At 38.2% G+C, this 18,011-nt stretch overlaps 1 protein-coding gene across 1 annotated transcript in view; it reads left to right on the top strand.

The window, feature by feature from the left end:
- The window catches only part of ACSL1 (acyl-CoA synthetase long chain family member 1), a 38,221-nt gene that overhangs the window by 15,141 nt on the left and 5,069 nt on the right, over nucleotides 1-18,011 (top strand). Inside the window, exons 3-16 of the mRNA XM_054632639.2 lie at nucleotides 33-147; nucleotides 519-583; nucleotides 1,815-1,916; nucleotides 5,501-5,600; nucleotides 5,768-5,946; nucleotides 8,672-8,704; nucleotides 8,882-8,933; nucleotides 9,706-9,779; nucleotides 10,538-10,615; nucleotides 12,926-13,060; nucleotides 14,617-14,751; nucleotides 15,496-15,591; nucleotides 16,654-16,726; nucleotides 17,419-17,507. Of these exons, the coding sequence (XP_054488614.1) occupies nucleotides 33-147; nucleotides 519-583; nucleotides 1,815-1,916; nucleotides 5,501-5,600; nucleotides 5,768-5,946; nucleotides 8,672-8,704; nucleotides 8,882-8,933; nucleotides 9,706-9,779; nucleotides 10,538-10,615; nucleotides 12,926-13,060; nucleotides 14,617-14,751; nucleotides 15,496-15,591; nucleotides 16,654-16,726; nucleotides 17,419-17,507 (1,326 nt within the window). The remainder of the gene's footprint in view (nucleotides 1-32; nucleotides 148-518; nucleotides 584-1,814; nucleotides 1,917-5,500; nucleotides 5,601-5,767; nucleotides 5,947-8,671; nucleotides 8,705-8,881; nucleotides 8,934-9,705; nucleotides 9,780-10,537; nucleotides 10,616-12,925; nucleotides 13,061-14,616; nucleotides 14,752-15,495; nucleotides 15,592-16,653; nucleotides 16,727-17,418; nucleotides 17,508-18,011) is intronic.

The following is an 18,011-nucleotide window of genomic DNA, read 5'->3' as shown; positions in this document are numbered from 1 at the left end:
GGGTGTCTGACCTTTCTGCTTGCCTTTCTTAGGGCGGTGAGCATGCTCGAAGGTCCGCTCTTCTCAGCAGCAATGAACCGTTGTCCTACTACTATGATGATGTGAGAACAGTTTATGATATTTTCCAAAGGGGTTTACAAGTATCAAGTAAGTCTAAAATTAAAGATAATATTTTAAATATGTCAGGAACTACATACTTGAACTCTTTTGAAATGCAGCTGGGCATAGGGGTCTCTGTCTAGCAATATGATGGATGTATTGGATGTGAATTTTCTTGAGGACAAATTAAACTGCTATTTTGTGAAACAGAGTTCTGTGAATAAAGTCAGTGCTGTATTCCTTGGCCTAAACTTTGTAGCTTCTGTCTTTCTCGGCTTCCTTCCCTGCACCCCTGAAAAAAACCCATTTTTCATCTGAAAGTGTCTGCTGAGAATCTAGGGGCTTAGCACCAAGAGTGGTGTCAGAACAGAGGAGTTGGGGTTGAATTTTGAGTGACTATTTCTTTTTTTTTTTTTTAGATAATGGTCCATGTCTTGGTTTTAGAAAACCAAACCAGCCATATGAATGGATCTCCTATAAAGAGGTAAGTAGTCTCTTAGTGCTAGACTTGCTTTTGTTTGCTGAGACCAATGATACAACATCCAGTAATGTGATATAACAAATTTGAATTATTTATATGTTTTAAAGTAGTAGCAGAATATTGCAGAAAGGTGCTAGTTCCTATTACAGTGTCTGAAAGGAACAGCCTTAAATATGTGCGAGAGAGAGAGAAAGAAGAGCACCTCCTGCACCTGTTTTGTGAACCCCAAACAATTCTGAAATAAAACTGTTATCTTGGCATCTCAATGCTGAATTGTTTAGAACTTGGGCAAAGCAGCAGCTTTGAAGTAATGTTCAGGGACTCAGACTGTGCTCGCTTCAAAGAGGCTCACTTTACACCAGGAGTTCTGTCTACAGGTGATGTTTGGGCTTCCTGACACCTTGTCTTCATAGTCTGAATGACAGTTGTATAGGGTGCTAGCAGATGTGCTTCTAACTAGCAGCATTCTGCTTCTTGATCCCTGAAAATATCTGTATGCAAATCTCCATTAACAGCTGTGCACACTTAGGTTGTTCCTGATTTAATCAGTTGGTCTTCAAATTTGCATAAACCTTGCCTATTGCATACTGTTAAGGTCATTAAACACCTTCTGTGTGCAACAGACCTCACTTTTTTCCCAAGGTGACTTTGCTGTGAATTTGTTAGGCATACCTCTTTTATTAAAGCTTTGCTTTTGGGGTCATGTGACTAACATGGTTTCAAGTCATGTGTTATACAAAAAGAATTTAGAAAATTGCCTTCCCAAGCTTTGTTAATAGAACTAAGTGGGTTTTGGCTCCTTGTTCTATTGTTTTTTGAAGGGAGAAATGCTACTCCCATAGGCATTGAATGAAGTAAAAGGAGGGGTGTATGTAATGCATGTGATTAAACAGAAATATTATGTTTAATCATTCCAGGATCACTTCTTGGGTTTAACACACATACAGCAAAACAGCCTTTTCTGTGTTTGTGTGCTGAACCTCTAAATTTATACACTCTCAAGTTTGACTGGATCAAGTGTTTCTTCTGCTGCATATTGAGTGCAAGTGTAATAATTACAATCAGTGCCATGTAATGGCACTGCCATGTTTAGGTTATCAGAGTCACGGAGGGCATCCAAAATAACCTAAAAAACTTCTCTCTCATTCATACCAATTAATAATTGTTGAGGAGAGTTAGCAATTATGAGCTTGCTCTAATTTTTTTTTTTTCTCCCTCTTTTTTGCCCCTCCAGGTTTCAGACAGAGCTGAGTATGTAGGTTCTGCATTACTGCACCGAGGCTTCAAACCATCTCATGTTCAGTACATAGGAATCTTTTCACAAAACAGACCTGAGGTAATTAAACTCACATTTTGTGTATTTGTGGTCTGGCCGTTACTAAAAGGGCCTACTCCTTTCTCTTGTCAGTGTACTTTCCTATTGAGGAAATTTGGTGTTAGGAAAAACCTAAAGACTGACATTGTAGACCCATGAGCTATAGACATGGCACCTTTTACCTAAGAACCAAAACTAGTAGTTGACATAATGTCATATATTGTTGTGTTTTGGTTGGGGTTTTTTTTTGTTTTTTTGCCCCTAGAGCTAAATGAAGAAGGCTAGAGAGCAGAAAAAAAAAATCAGGGAATTCAAAAGAACTTAACTAATTACCTTGTTTCCATGTTATAGAGGTGGCTTGTTTAATAGCTAGTGAATGTAGTTCTTAGTGAATGTAAACACTGCTTAGTTTCCCTTTAAAAGTAACATTGGACAACCTAGACAGTTGAAAGGGACAGGAAATTACAAGGAGGTGTTTAAACTTAAAACACCGAGGAACAGTTAGTGATTAAATGTTTGGACAAAAATGTATTAAGGTGATAATTCTTGTTTCTGCCAGAGGCCCTGGGAACAAAGATTCTGGAAGGGGAAAACTGCTGCTGAAGGCAAAAATTGGAAATTAATTTAATAAAAAGGGGTAAAAAGACTGAAAGTGGCACAATGAAAAGTCACCTGAGACAGCCATGGGGATATTCAGGTTGATAGTGCCTATCCATTTTAACCCATAAGTGGTTCTAGATTCCCCTTTCTAAAAAATTATGAAATATTCAGTAAGTATATGTTCTCCAGACTTATTTATTAAATCTGTTTTATAGGACTGAATTTCTCTAATCTAGATTTGTGTTTAGTAGTTTGAGCTAGTACTTGCTGCACTGAGCTAGTTCAGTGTAGACCTATATTAAGACAGGGGACTGCTTCTTACCCTTTAGCAAAAGGATGCTGTCCCTCTTAATTAAACACTCCTGTTTGCCATTATCAAAGGACATGCACAGTTCTGACAGGGTTAAAGTTCTATCAGTGTCGTGGTCTCTTGTTGTCACTAAAATGCAAGCTGTATGACAAGTGACTGTGGCTTCCTTCTTTCTCTCTCAGGCTACACCCTAAGAAACTCCCGAGCTCTTGGGTTTTCCTGAAGGAATTCTATTTCTCACAGCTGTAGATTTATTTCTGTAATAAAGAAGGCTGGAATATATTCAGTTAGGAAGCTGTTAAATGACATGGAGCTACAGACTCCACAGTTCAGCTTCCTGTGCATACAACATGATGAACCAGAAGTAAAAAAGGGAGACATACTTTTGTTGTGCCCATTTGAATTGTTTCTCTAGAGAGCTAAGACTGCATGGTCTCTGCTGGGTTAGGGTATTTCTGAAGGAGAGCATGAAGTTTTGCTCTTTCTGATTGCAGAAATGAAATTCTTGAGTTGTATTGCTTTGAGTTGGGTCAGGAATGAGATTAAAAGATTTTTTTTTTTAACCAGCAATTTCAAATCTGGGATTTTCCCTGCTCAAAACTACTGGATGGGTGTGTGACTTACCAGTCATAATCACTAATCCAGACAGGAGAATATGTGAAGATTTTTTTTGTGTGAAATTACTCACATTTGTTATTGCAGGGAACAGCTGCTGGGGAAATCCCCTAATGGGGAAAATCCTAGCAAAACCAAAACTTGGATTTGTAAATAAAAGTATTACTTTGAGTTCCTGGAAAACAGTCATCTCTTTTGGAAGTGGGGGGGTTTTGTTTTGATTGAGAGAAAACACAACAATGAAGTATGGTTTTCCTAACAGAAGATCAGAACCATGTTAGAAAAGAAACTAAAAGTCTGATTGTCTATATTTAGTACTAGTTGCTTGTTTGGGCTTTGAGAGAACTTGAGTGTCATGGTTTGATATTTACATCTACTCATAATTTTAGATGCAAAATGGAAAAATTGTCTTGGTAGCCCAGAAAATAAAGATGATGGTTGTACTGTTGAGAGTGATGTGCAAGAGTTGTTGGAGGCTGCAACAAGCAGCTTTTATGGCTGTGTGCCGCTTCTGAAGTCTTTGTAGTAGGCCCCCACCCTATTAAAATAACTCCTAGACTTCTGGCTGATGAACAGCAGCCCAGTTGTTCCCTTTTCACATGTCCTGGATGATGCCATTTAGCAAGAACTATTCAGCGGACCCTTTCATGGCTATTACAAATGTGCCTGCTTAGAGTTACCTGTATGTGTCATGTCTTAAGGAAAGTCTAGCTACCTGTTAGCTGGCATTGCACTAGTTTTATAAGAAGTCTTTTTGGACAAGAGGTGTACAACTTGCCCATTGCATGAATGCTGTCAGAAAAATTTCCTATGTTTAAGGCTGTCTGAATCAATAGAGTACTTTGGGAAACTAGCCCCTAATAAACAGTTTGTAAAACTGAGATTTGGCAACTTTGACATAGTCTCTATTAGATATTTTATGGAATAATCAGCTGAATCATGTTTAAACTTGTCATCATGAGGGGGGGAGGTAGCTGCTAGTCCTGAAAAGCCCTGGAAAGTGTAACAGTTTGAGGGAGGGTAAAGGAAACACCCTTGTTAGTGCAAGTCTTGTTGAATTGTAAGTTCTGGTAAGTTTTCAAGATGCATGCTGTTTTCTTCCTGTCATTGGAACTGACTAAAGGTACTGAGAGTTTTTGTCAGTATTTGATGGGAAAATCAGAAATGTTTTAGTTCTGCTCACCTTTTCACGTGTCTGGAGGTTCCTATTTGAGAAGCTGCATGCTATTCTGTATTTTGGTGTAGCTAGTTGGTTACAAACTACACCCAAGAGTTACTATCAGAAAAAAGGAATTGTATTACTGCCTTACCTTGATGATACTTTGGATGAAAATAGGCTGGCTGTAAAGCATAACTCGCATAACACATCATAAAGCTGCAATATTCATTATGTTTATTGAGTACTATACTCGTTAGCAGGTAAATCTGTCTTACTGCAGCTTGCAGGGATGTAATTGCATTTTTTTAATAAGGGTCTTCCTATAAAGAGGAATGGTTAGTCTTGAGAAATGCTGAGAAACTTTCTGATGCTGACTTTCCAAAGGACTTTTACTTTATTTGCATGTGTTGCATGTCTGACCATCAAATGAGATGTGCATAATGTAGGGGTAAGAATACTGTGTGTATATAAATTTAATGTGTGGTCAAGACATAAGTGAGTCCTTCACTGATTCATGGTAATAAGGGAAATTAAAAGCTTTGCTACCTCAATAACATTAACCCAATAAAAAGTACAGTACTCTTGCTCAAAGTCTTTCTGTTAGTAGGTAAACTAAGGAGACAGTTAATGTTAACTGCTTTTTTCAAAAGTCCTTAATATTACTTTTAGGGATAGGGTTGAATTTTATTTGATTCTTTCCTAGAGCTCTTTCTTATTTGGGGATTTTTTCTTCCTTACACAGATAAAAGTTGAGTAGGTATTCAAAGTGAAAAAACCATAAAAACTGCCACTTTCTAAAAAGACTTGTCCATGTGAGCTGTGTCCTATTAGCCTCCTTGTTAGATTTTAAAAATGAATCATTCTTGGAGGTCTGTAACAATAAGCAAAACATTGTGACTTTCATCTCTTCTCTTTGTGCAGTGGGTCATCATTGAACAGGCATGCTATGCATTCTCCATGGTGGTGGTGCCACTCTATGATACACTGGGGGCTGAAGCTATTACATACATTGTGAACAAAGGTAGGACACTTTCAGTAGCTCAGCAACTGAACATATGATGGCAGAGCTGAGTGAGGGCAGAACTGTAGCCTTCTTCAGAAAAGCCTTCCATTGCAACATACTGAAGTACATATGGATCTAGTCTAAACTGAACTTGTCATGTTGATAATATAGTTCTTTTTCATCAGCTGACTTGTCATTGGTTTTCTGTGACAAACCTGACAAGGCCAGACTTCTGCTAACCAGTGTGGAAAAGGGAGAAACTCCAATACTCAACACCATTGTTATCATGGATTCTTTTGATGCGGATCTTGTGGAACGTGGTAAAAAGTGTGGTGTGGAAGTCTTCAGCATGAGAGAAATAGAGGTAAGAATGCTTCACCTGCTTAACTTGCTTTAATCCTGTTTGCTTGCCATAGATTAGTTTCAAAATCCTTAACTATCTCTTGGATTGAAGTTTACTCAAAAATATAAAAAATAATAGGAAGAAAACAACTTGCTAATGGTATTTCACAATGCTCAAAGTATAAAAGTGGATATACCAAGATGACAGCATGAAAGCTTATTAATGTAGTCCAAGACTGAAGACTAGATCTCAGTGTTAAGGCTTGCCCATGTGAAGCATAATGTGATAATTATATGCTGTGACTAATATTTCAGAAATTCTTATTTCAAGGAGAGCCTGTGTAGGCTTTGGTCTTCTGAAAAATGGCACTTTTCCCTGTACACTGAATCTACAAGATGTTTTTTGGGGGAGAAGGAACATGTCAGTCAACCTCTTATAAGGATAAGGTTATGGTGATACAGGGGAATGAACTTTCAGGCTTTGAAAGTAGCAATCATTTTAATTAACCACCTGATGTCAAGTCTTGGTTTTGCATGTAGTTTTTGTGTGTGTAGATCTCTTATGCAAGTTTATTTCATAACTTCACTCATTTGGAGAATGTTCTTCCAGGATCAAATTGCATGTTGTATATGTTTGCTCTGAGATTATGAAATTTGGTTTAGCCTGGTTTCAGATGTAGTTCTGATGAAGGCTTGGCTCACTAGGCTTTGACTATCTCCAGATAAATGTACTTGTCTTGTGCAGGTGTCAGTAACTGGTGTGAAATGCCTCATTTCACTGAACTTGTTTTCATAGCAGTTAAGACAGCTATGTTAATAGGGCCACCTTCTGGTAAAGATACAACATCAGCACACCTTCTTTCAAAAGACTGACTGGCAAACTGGCCTCATTAAGAGTGCCAGGTTAAAAGAGGGCTAAAAACATGAAGTAGGGTTAGAGTTAAATGGCTTACAGTTCACTGGCCAAAGGGTTGGATTAAACTTAAAAAAAGAGTGGCCAAACTGTAAGTTGTTAGAATAAAATGAGATTCTTTCCTTGAGCTGAACTGCAGTTTTTGACAGAGGAAGATGCTTTCCACTGGATCTTCTAGCTATGGAAAACCAAAACTAAGGATAAATGTTGCCTTTACAAAAGATGTTTGTATGCATAAGTAATGATGTTCAGTAGTAGTATATAGCTCTTATTTCATTAATGCAAACATCAAGTGTTAAATAATGGGTGTTCCAAGAGCCTTTTGTTTAAATCTCTGACAAGAAGTTAGAGGCAAGCTTAAATAATTGTAGTAGTCCTTCCATGAACAGGAAAGTTTTGTCACTTGTTTTTTTTTTTTAAGGGGTTAGAGACTTAGAGTGTCTCCTGAAAGGTAACTATGAGCTGTTTAGGAGCTTAGACTAGAATGACTATTTCTAGCTTTGAGTAGTTGTTTTCTGCATTTCTGGCTTGAGTTTCTTGCTCAGCTGTGCATGGGTTATGTGAACTGTTCTGCTGCGTATGCCCTAGAAGCCATCAGCGTAGTTTCTGATGCCCAATATGTATCATGTGGTTACTTGTAGCTGAGTAAATAAATGGCTCTTTAATGGGAAGAGATGGTGGAGTTTTGTTGTAAGAGATCAAAACAAGTGTCTGGAGACTTCAGCTGTATATTCAGTAAATCCCAGATTTTACTCAAAGCAGGTTGTAGGGAGGTACTGAGCTTGTGGTCGTAAATCAAGTGGAGGTGCTGTTTTGAGCAGACAGCTATGTTGCCATAGTGGTAAATCTTTGCATAATGAACCCTTTCAAAAAGGCAAGCCTACAGGTATGGGAATGTTAACTGTCTTTGCAGACATTCCCTTTGTCTTAAACCTCCTTGGGTAAATCTTAGAGGTACATGATACTAAAGAACTCTAGGGTTCAAAGGAATGAATATGCTGTTATTATGCAATTGGAATGTAAAGGCAGTGGTGAAGTTGATGTCTGTCCTCAAAGATACCCTTCTTCCAAGGATATACTTAACAGAAGGACCTCTTTAATTTGCATAAGCCCTTAAGGTAGTATTGTTTCTAGTTTTAAATAGGCATGACAGTAGTAAGTCTTGGTTTGAAACTTTAAAGCTCATAGACACTAAACATTGACTTGCAAATGTTTCCTCTTATTTGCTATACTCTTGGTGGTAAAAGGATTGTTTTGGTGTCTTTCCCTTTTGCCTGAAGAACCCTGACATCAGTGGTCAGGTCTGAATAACTAAGGAGGAAGGAAGGGTTCTGGATGAGTTTCTCCTGTATAGAAGGAGTTCAAACCACCAATGTCTTCCTTCATTTAACCAATAATTGTTGGTGGCACATCTCCATGAGGTATAGGATTGATTGATTGTCTGTCTTATCATAACCTTGAGCTTCCCTAGTGACTTATAGTTCATTAGCTGGAGAAAGCCTTGTGAGTTTTAGATAATTTATCACTTTTTCATTTGTAGAACATCGTAGTTATTCTATGTATTTTTGAAATGTGCTTTAAAGCTTTTGTTACTCTTACATTAACCAGAGAATCACCGAATGCTTTGGTTGGAAGGAATCTTAAAGATCTGGTTCCCATCCAGCCTCCAGCCATGGGTAGGGATTGCTGCACTGGGTTGCTAAACAAGTTAAAATGCCTTAGCAGAGAGTCTAAATAATGAAGTATTATGGTATTTAGTAATGTTTGGTAAATTTAAAGCAAGAAAGCTACATGTTTATGTCTACACTTTCTCTCTCTCTTCTCCTTTCTGCAGGAGCTAGGAAGAGCACACAGGCAAAAACCTATGGTAAGTGTGAAATTGGTTCAAGTGACAATGTGAAGCTGGTAAGCATTCTTTAGATCAAGCTAGCAAATCTCCCTATCTCCCATAGCTCAGAAATAACACTAGTAGCCTGATGTTTTGTCCAGGAAAATATTTTCCCTTGCTGTCTTAACCATACTAATACTTTCTTAACTCTTGTAGCCTCCAAAGCCAGAAGATCTAGCAGTCATCTGTTTCACCAGTGGAACAACAGGTACACCTTGTTGCATTATGTGGAATTTATTATTCTGTATGTGCAAAATTAATTCAGATGCCCTCCTACTTCCCCTGCAAGATTTCCCCCTGCTGCTGCATTTTTTGGCAAGTAGTAGCTGGGGTAGTGTTACAGTAAAGTTCCCTTGGATTTTTAAATTTTTTTTCCTGTTAATACAGAGTTGCAGTCTTGGGGGGTAGAGGTGTTAATGTTTTTGGGTTTAGAAACAAATAATGAATTTATATTTACATAACAATAAGGGCTCTGCATCAGACTTCAGACTATCAATTCTTCCATAGTGTTTTTTTTGTACTTTATCAGCAAAATTGTTCCATAGGTCTAAGAACGTTGCTGTAAGACCAAAACAGACCGTCTAGATGTCACTCACTTGACATTTGTGAAGTTCATACCCACTGGCATGGAGCATAAGGAAAGAATAGAGCAGCAAGCTATATTTTTAAAACAGATGTGAGAACAGAAATTAATCTGGATTTGATAGCTGCATCTTCACAGAAGAGTTGAATTTTGAGTGAGAGACATATCAAAAAATGTCATGATTTCTTAAAAGTTTTGGGCTCCTTAAAGAGTTATAAGACTTCATCATAAACTGATTACTTAACTGCTGCCAGCTGTTCTTGACAGTGTTTTGTTTAGTTGATACACAAAGAAATGTATTAGTATCAAAGAATGTTATCACATTAGTTTTGCCACTGCTACCTTAACTTCAAGGATCTGAATTTCACTGTTGAATCCTGTTGTCCTTCTTCCTTAGGAAACCCTAAAGGAGCTATGATCACTCATCAAAACATAGTCAGCAATGCTTCAGCTTTTATGAAAACTACAGAGGTAAACTGAAAATATAAACATTGTGGACTTGCTTGAAGGGAAATAATCTGAGTGAAACAAACATTGAAATCTCTAACTTTGGTCTTAAGCTTTAGTAAGATCCAAGTGAAAATGTTACTTGACAGCACTCTGTGTCCACTAGTCAGAAGTCAATGTTTATTGGCTGTTCTGCCAGGGTCAAGAACCCAACAGATTTCCCATCTGTTCTGATGTATCCAAAGTGGTACAGTGATCCTGATGTGAATGTAGATTACGTTCTGCCATGGGCTTACAGTGTGTTTCTCATTAGTGCAAGGAGTACTGTTTCTAAATTAAGCAACTGGTCTCACAATTAGCTCATGTAAGGTACTTTTGATATTGATCTTGGGGTAAATAAGGTAAACAAACTTCCTAATCTTAGATGAAAGTATTTTTTTTCAAACCAGTGCTATTTTAATCTCTATTGTCCCCCTACTCTCCCAATATAGGTAATGGAGCTCTGTGGTTTATATCAGAATTTATTTCTTTCCAGAATTCTATGAATGATAAGTTGTAATAATCTGGTCACTATACTCAACTCTAAAAGATTGTTTCTGCTGTGTGTCTTTACTCATGCTAGAAAGTCATTGCTGTAGTCTTTAATTGAAAAAAACAAACAATGCAGCTTCATTACAAGCAAAACTAAAGTAGAGGCTGTGTTCTAGAGCTAGATTTTACTGTTGTGTTTAACTTAGGCAAAATAGACTCAATGAGAACTAAACTTTTGCTAACACTTCCAGAAATCATTTATGCCTTCTTCTGATGATGTGCTGATATCATTCCTGCCCCTGGCTCATATGTTTGAGAGAATTGTTGAGGTAAGCATCTGTTTGTTGTACTAAATTACTGAGAAGCTTACTTCTCTTACAGAATGCATCCAGGTGAAATATGCTCTTCCTTCTTGACTCTTGTAAATGTGTGTGAAAGCTTGAAATAAGGTTCAGGAAAGCAGTGTCCCATAAACAGTACATGGTGAGCTCTAGACAATTGGTTTTCATCCCAGAATATAAACATTAACCTTAGAGCTAGGGTTAATTAGAAACTGGTTTACTAGAACATGAGGCAATCCCTTAGCACATGTACACTGCCTAGAAATTCCCTCCAGTATAATTAATGCATTATTAAAAATCCATGCCATTCTTTAGTCTGCAAACTTCAGAAATTTATTTTATATGGAGGCATTCTGTTTGCTTGCACAAAACTAATTTTAAGTTAAATTCACCATTTCTTCCAAGAAATTTCAGTAAAGAAGGGATTTTGTTTCAGGGTAATTTTCTTCTAGGAAATGGAAGTGGCTTTTAAAGCCATGTCAATGACAAACTTTGAAGTTCTCTTGGATCACTTGTTTTACCATGTAGCAAAATCTGAGGTTTAATTTTTGAGAATGAAATGGCTGCAGTTGTCTTAATGCTGGCAGTCTTGAAGACCTTTGGGCCCATTTTGGGTGCTTTTCATTATTGAATGGATGCAATTCCTGCACTTGTGCCTCTACAGGAAGTAAGAAGTTCATGTATTAATTACTGCACTTACTGAAGTTAAATTAACACCTCTTCCTCAGGTGAGATTGCAAATACATATGTTGAAGTTTTATAGAGGGAGCATCCATGCAAGCATGAAAAATGCATATGAAGCCAGAAATTGTTGTATGACTTCCATTAGGAATCCTAAATTTTCTTATATATATATAAGCAAAAATGTCTATATTCATGTGTGTCTGTGTGTGTATGTATATATGTGTCTATGTATGTGTATATATATGTCTGTGTGTGTATATATATGTGTCTGTGTGTAGATATATATGCTACAAAGATTTGGAATAGTACACAACTGAGGTCTACAGGTGCCTTTGGGCATTCAGCACTTTTTCTTCCTAGTCACCTTAATATCAGTTACACCTCCATGTCTGTTCTACTTCCCTGTCTTGCACCAGAACATGCAAACAGCTCTGCTCTTGATTATGCAGTAGAAACAGGATAGGAACTTTCATTTTAAAAGGAAAAATTAAAAGAGTGTTTGGATTGCAGTATTTCTCTGCCTGTACAAAATAGGTGGCATAACTACATAAGGAAATTAACCAAGACATTATTGGTAGAAAGTAGAAAAGATTTCTTGCTGTTTGGGGTAGGTATGAACACAGGCTCTGTGAGATCCAGTCTTTACAGTCCTGTTTTAAAGTTGATTTTCCTTGGTTTTGGCATCATGTGGAAGTTAGAGGGTCAATGAACTTGGCTTGACAGTTATACTGTTCCTGCTTACTAAAGGCAGTTGCTGCTCAGTCCATAAAGACAGATATTTGCTGTATTTAGCAGATGGTGGTAAAATATAAGTAGGGGGGAAAGTGACACTTTAGCGTGTCTCATGCAGTAAATAAGAGGATAGATAGTAGGGAATGAAGGAAAAGCAGATAGGTATAAACACAAGGGAGAGGAGAGATGTTAAACACTAATAATGTAGGAAAATAAAGTGAGGTGTGTAAAGTAGGTGGTGAAACTCCCAGTCTTCTAGCTTCTAGACAGAAAATATTGAACACAACAGGATTTAGTCTGCCTACCTTTATGTGGGTCTGAAGTGATACAGAGATAAGCTCTGGCTCTGCTAGAATCTTGTGAAGAGCATCTTGATCAAGAACAAGTCCTCTGCTCACATCAGTCCTGTGAAATGAGAAGGAAAACCAGAGTGCAGGGATTGGAAATGAAGTAGCAAGTAGGTAGAAATCCACACTGGCCTAGTAAAATAGCATGTGTGGACTGTAAATGCAGAATTTCTAGGTATAAAGCAGGGGACAAAGAAGTCTAATATTTTTAAACAAGCTTGCTAATTATTTCAAATGGAGAAATTCTCCTTTTCAGTCTTTTGCTAGCTCTTGAGTCACCGGCATTACCTTATTTGACCAACTGCCCTTTTTGGATAGAGGCTTTTGTGCTAAGCTTGAAAGTGTGGTTTGTGTACACCAGATGTGTCTTGCTACTTGATCTTTCTAATGCTGTCTTAGTGTGACAATGCTGAAAAACTAGTCCAGAAGTTGAGAGGGTTTAAGGTCAATCCACACTGCATAGGACTGTCATACATACAGAGCTGGAACACATTGTACCTCCTGTGTTTTCAGAGTGTTTACTTTTTTCTAACAGTGTGTGGTTCTGTGCCATGGAGCCCGGATAGGATTCTTTCAAGGGGATATCAGACTCCTCATGGATGACCTAAAAACACTGCAGCCAACTGTATTTCCTGTAGTACCAAGACTGTTGAACAGAATGTTTGACAAGGTAAGTCTACAGGCATGAGTGCAGGCTTTTAAGAGACTCCATAAAGTTTCTGCTGCCAGAGTAGGAGTAACTGCTGTGTCTAGGATATTAAATTGGCATGCTAACAAATGTGTGCATCTCTTTCTAAAAGAGAGCTGAAAATGCAGGGAATAGTACTAGTTGCATTAAAACACTTTCAGGCAGCAAATACTAGTGTTGAAAAGTCTGACTAGGGGACTTGATTCTCTCTATCTTGATTCATGACTTAGTGTTTGCTCTGAGCAAGTTATTTAGGTCTAGTCTACAACATGAAAATGAGGCTTGGCATCTGCATGCCACACTTTTAGCATCTGACTCACGGAGTGGAATTTGCAAAGCAAGGTCAGGTGTTTGCCTGCGTTTGCATGGACACAGACAAATTTCCTACATGGCAGCCAGAGTGTGTTCTAGCTGGGAGAACTGTAAACCAGCCAATTGGGAGTGCTGGGGAGGTGTCTGTAGCCTCACTCTCCTGTGTGTGCTGCGTGCCTGCTCACAGTTAACTGAGATGGGAATTTGGAAGTAGATTCTTTCCTGAGCTTCAGATTTTAACTGGCCTTTTGCATATGGGTGACTGACTCCTTTTAGGGTACAACCAGGGGAGCTAAAGGATATAATAAATCCTCTGACTGCTAAAGAAATGGCAGAGCTGTCTATGCTGTCTTAGCCAGGAAATTTCTCCGATCATGAGGCTAGAGACAAGGTTCTGTTTGGCTCGGGAGTCCATTTGGAGGGGAGGAAAACCTGAGACTAGCTTTTAGTACTTAAAATGTAGCTCCTTATTCTGCTCACACATTCTCTACTGGAATTGGAGAAGCACAGTCAAAGCTTGGGACTTTGTTCTAATGATTTCCTCTTGCTTCTTTAGTCTGCTGCCCTGAGGCTTCCACCTCACTCACCCTTGCGGTGACCTAGCATGTGAAGCTGGCAGGTTGGGGAATTGCCATAGCAGGGGGGCATAATGCTGCAGTCATTTCAGTCATAATGCTGAGTCTTCCTCCTTCCAAATGAATGTACTAATGTTTGGCTTGCTATTGAGCCTGCTCTCTGCCTTCCTAAGAACAACTAGAAGGAGACTTTGAAAAGTGATCTAAAGGGCAAATTTGTATATGCAAGACAGATCTCCATTTGGTATTTCTGAAGTGACCTGCATCTGCTCACAACACCGTGTTTTACATTATGTATTATGGTAGGGTTCTTTTCAGAAAATGCTGAGGATTATGCTCAATTTGGATTTTGGTGATACTAGAAAAGAGAAGTAAATCATTTTCATTCATACATGTTAATGAAGAAATTATGCATTGAAACAACATCACACAGTTTCATGCATATCAAGAATTTAAGTGCTGATTTCAATTCTTGAACTGAGATCAAAATAAAAATTCACAAGTATTTCTTACTAGAATTAAGATGCCTATCAATAAAAGTTGTTTTAATTTGTTTGGTTTTCACTGTTAGGAGTCTCTATGCATGCATATGTTAGAAAAAGGGAATGGTAGTCTATGAGAATTCTAACCATAGTTCATCTTTCTTAATAGATTTTTGGGCAGGCAGATTCCTCAATAAAGAGGTGGCTGCTGGACTTTGCTTCCAAGAGGAAAGAAGCAGAACTCAGAAGTGGTATAGTTAGAAATAACAGTTTCTGGGATAAAGTCATCTTCCGTAAAATACAGGTATGCTTGAAAGCCTCTGCGTTAAACTTTGCAATTGGTGGATTTCATACCAATACTTACAATTTGCTATGGCTTTTTCACTGAGTTAAGACTACCTGGCTACTCAGAGTAAAAATCAGAGCTGGCTTTTTATTTTCAACCTCATTTTTTCAATTCCCTTAGTTGTCATATGTATCAGCTAACTGTGTCAAGGAAGTCACTCTGAAGCAGTCTGGTGCCTCTCTCTTACTGCTTTGAAAGCAAACATTGTCCTTCTGAAGGAAGAATGCTAAGTATAACACAGTGCCACCTGTAACCCCCACTGTGGTCTCCCTGTTTGTCACTAAGTCATGCCTGCTGTTATATCTGACACTCACTTGATATGGCCTTAACCTTGGCTGTACAAGTTGCTGCTTTTTGTAGCATTCTGTTGCTGCTTTTTGTAGCATTCAGGATGTATCAGAAACTGATACAAGGCAGTTAAATATAAAGCCATCACTTGGGGCCATGGCTTAAGCTCCTTTTTGCAGAGTCTGCATTGCAGTGACACCATGTACAGATACTTTGAGATTCTGTATCTTCCAGCCATTGATGAGACTAGAAACACTGCAAGAAAAACAGCTTGCAATAGCAGACTAAACTTTTACTCTCTAACATTTGTGGGTGGCACTGTAGGTGAACAGTGGCTAAGGGTGTCATAGAAGATGACTCTGGAAATATTTCTGCAATGCTTTTGGTGTCCACAGTATCTTGTGTCTGTTGTAGGCAAGTTTGGGAGGAAGAGTAAAGCTGATGGTCACAGGAGCAGCACCTGTGTCTGCAAGTGTACTGACCTTCTTGAGAACAGCTCTTGGTTGTCAGGTGAGTTGCCTGGCCCTAAGTCCCAAACCCTAAATATTTTAACACCTGGCTCCTGGAGTGTTTAACATCTCTACTCTCCCTTAGAGAGTTTCCTTGTTAGAGCTTTTCTAGCAGTCTGATTATATGGATAACTCTTTCTAGTATTCTTGGAGATGATACAAGTGCATGCTCTCTTCCTGAGTTTCTCTCAGTCCCCTGAAATTTCTGTATTCATCCCAAAGTCTTTTAACTGAAGTAACCAGCTGACCTGTTTTAGGAAAGATTTTTTTGTGGGCTGCAGTAAGCAATAAATTACCTACTTTATTTCATTTTCTGGAGTTTGCCTTGCTTACAGAAGTATTTTTGACTACTGTAGGAAATCTAATAATCAGTGTGGTAATATTGTAGTGTTGCTGTTTTGAACATGAGGTGAATCAAATTGCACATGTTGCATTTATCTTCAGAGCCTCTTCAAAGTATAAGCTTCTGGAGGCAAAAATTGAACATCAGTGGCATAAAATAGAACAAATGTGTTGAAATTAAATAAATTCAATTACAGTTAAATTTCAAGGCTAGAAAGCAAAATAATCTTAAATGTCAGGCTTCCATAATTTCCTGAAGTTTTTCAGTGGTGTGCTGGTGTAACAATGCATTTTGCATAGAAAAGGGAAGCCTGTCATGTGTATAGCAATCACAGAGCTGTCATGGGGCATAGGGATTCCATTTCTGGCTGTCTCAGACAAACCTATTTTTAAATTATGTGAATGAAGTCACTACTAGTGCTATGGTTCTTCACTTCATTCTTGCTTCTTCTGCTGTTTTCTGTTTTAGTCTACACAGGTGTCCCATGCTGTGTGAAACTTTGGAGTATATATTGGAACTGAAGGTGGAATATTAGCACTTAAAACTGTATTGTGATAAAACTAATATTTCAGGGGTTTTTTAGAAGGTGCTGAGGGTTTTGGTACACTTAAATTTATTAAACAATTAGAAGAAAATAAACATAATATTAATTGCATTTTAATGAAGAAACTGTGTTGAAAAATAATGGTCTTTAGATTATATTTTGATTTCACCTTCTAGTTCTATGAAGGTTATGGACAGACTGAATGCACAGCTGGATGCTCCCTGTCATTGCCTGGTGACTGGACTGCAGGTATGATGATCAGCTGTCTACCTGTCTGTTAAATTTTAGGATTACTGAAATTTTTAGAGGTCCCTGATCACTTTGTTTAATCTTCACTAACTTTATCCCTGATCCTTCATAATAGGTGAAGAATAAATAAAGTGATAAGATTGGTTTTCTTCAAGTGAAATAAAAAAAATTGAAGAGAGCCCTTGACATTTCTACCCTAAATAGCTACGAATGTTCAGTAATTCAAACTTCTAATAGGATTTGTTCTTGTAAGTTGAAGTTGCTCTACGAGAAGGGAGGTCACAGTATTAACCCTTGTAGTTTCTATCAAGCACAAATCTTCTGTGTATAACAGCAGTTCTAGAAATAAAAATGGCATTTTTTGGTGTTTGGAATCAAGAGTGTTCACTTCCCTGAGCTGTTACATCTCTAGCTCCCTAACTGATATAATATTGCTAATGGAAACTGTATGGGACTTCTGCTACTTAAATATGTCTGTAGAGTGAGGATCCTGATTATAAGAAAAAGCAAGCTTGAATACACGGTTCAGCTTGTAACATTCTTAGGGAAATCTGAGAATTTAATGTTTCAGTCCTGGCAAATTTAAGCTACCAGAAATCAGTTTTCCATCTTTCTTCAGCATTAAGCAGCTTATTTTTTTCAGAATCTGACTAAAAAGCATCAGGCTATTGAAGTGTTACTGTATTTAATAGGTCATGTTGGAGCACCAATGCCATGCAATATCATCAAGCTTGTTGATGTACAAGAAATGAATTACTTGGCTGCCAAAGGAGAGGGTGAGGTAAGTAAGAAAGGCAATATGAGCCTCTTGGGAAATTTTGGAATTTTTGTTTTTTGTTCCTGAAATAACTGAGTTTAGGAAAAGTGCTAAACATGGCCTGCTGCATAAAATCTAAGATGCCTGCATGCCATACTAGTTAATGATTCAAAGAAGCAAATCAGGAAATAGTAAATGGGGGGGGGAGAAGAAAGAGCTTACATAGCAATGTTATCCCACAGGTTAACAGATGGTTTTATGACCATACCTAAGGCTGTTTGACAAGGCAACATCTTCCAGGTTCCCAGGAATAGCTGGGAAGTGTGGCCACCTCATAGTGCAGCTACCCTTCAGCAGAATGCTGGCAGAGGGCTTCCCTCCCACCCTGCTGCCAAGGGCCAGAGAGCAGCTGATATGTACAGCCAGTTACCCAGCTTGTGATCTGTGAGATGAGGTCACTTAAAGTGGCTGGCAACTTCTGAGAAATGGACATCAAGTGCCATGAAGGTTGCTGATGATCTGTGATGC

Source organism: Agelaius phoeniceus, chromosome 4, assembly GCF_051311805.1.
Source record: "Agelaius phoeniceus isolate bAgePho1 chromosome 4, bAgePho1.hap1, whole genome shotgun sequence".
Taxonomy (NCBI): Eukaryota; Metazoa; Chordata; class Aves; order Passeriformes; family Icteridae; genus Agelaius; species Agelaius phoeniceus.
Note: the sequence above shows the minus strand (reverse complement) of the source record. Positions and strands in the feature narration are given on the sequence as shown.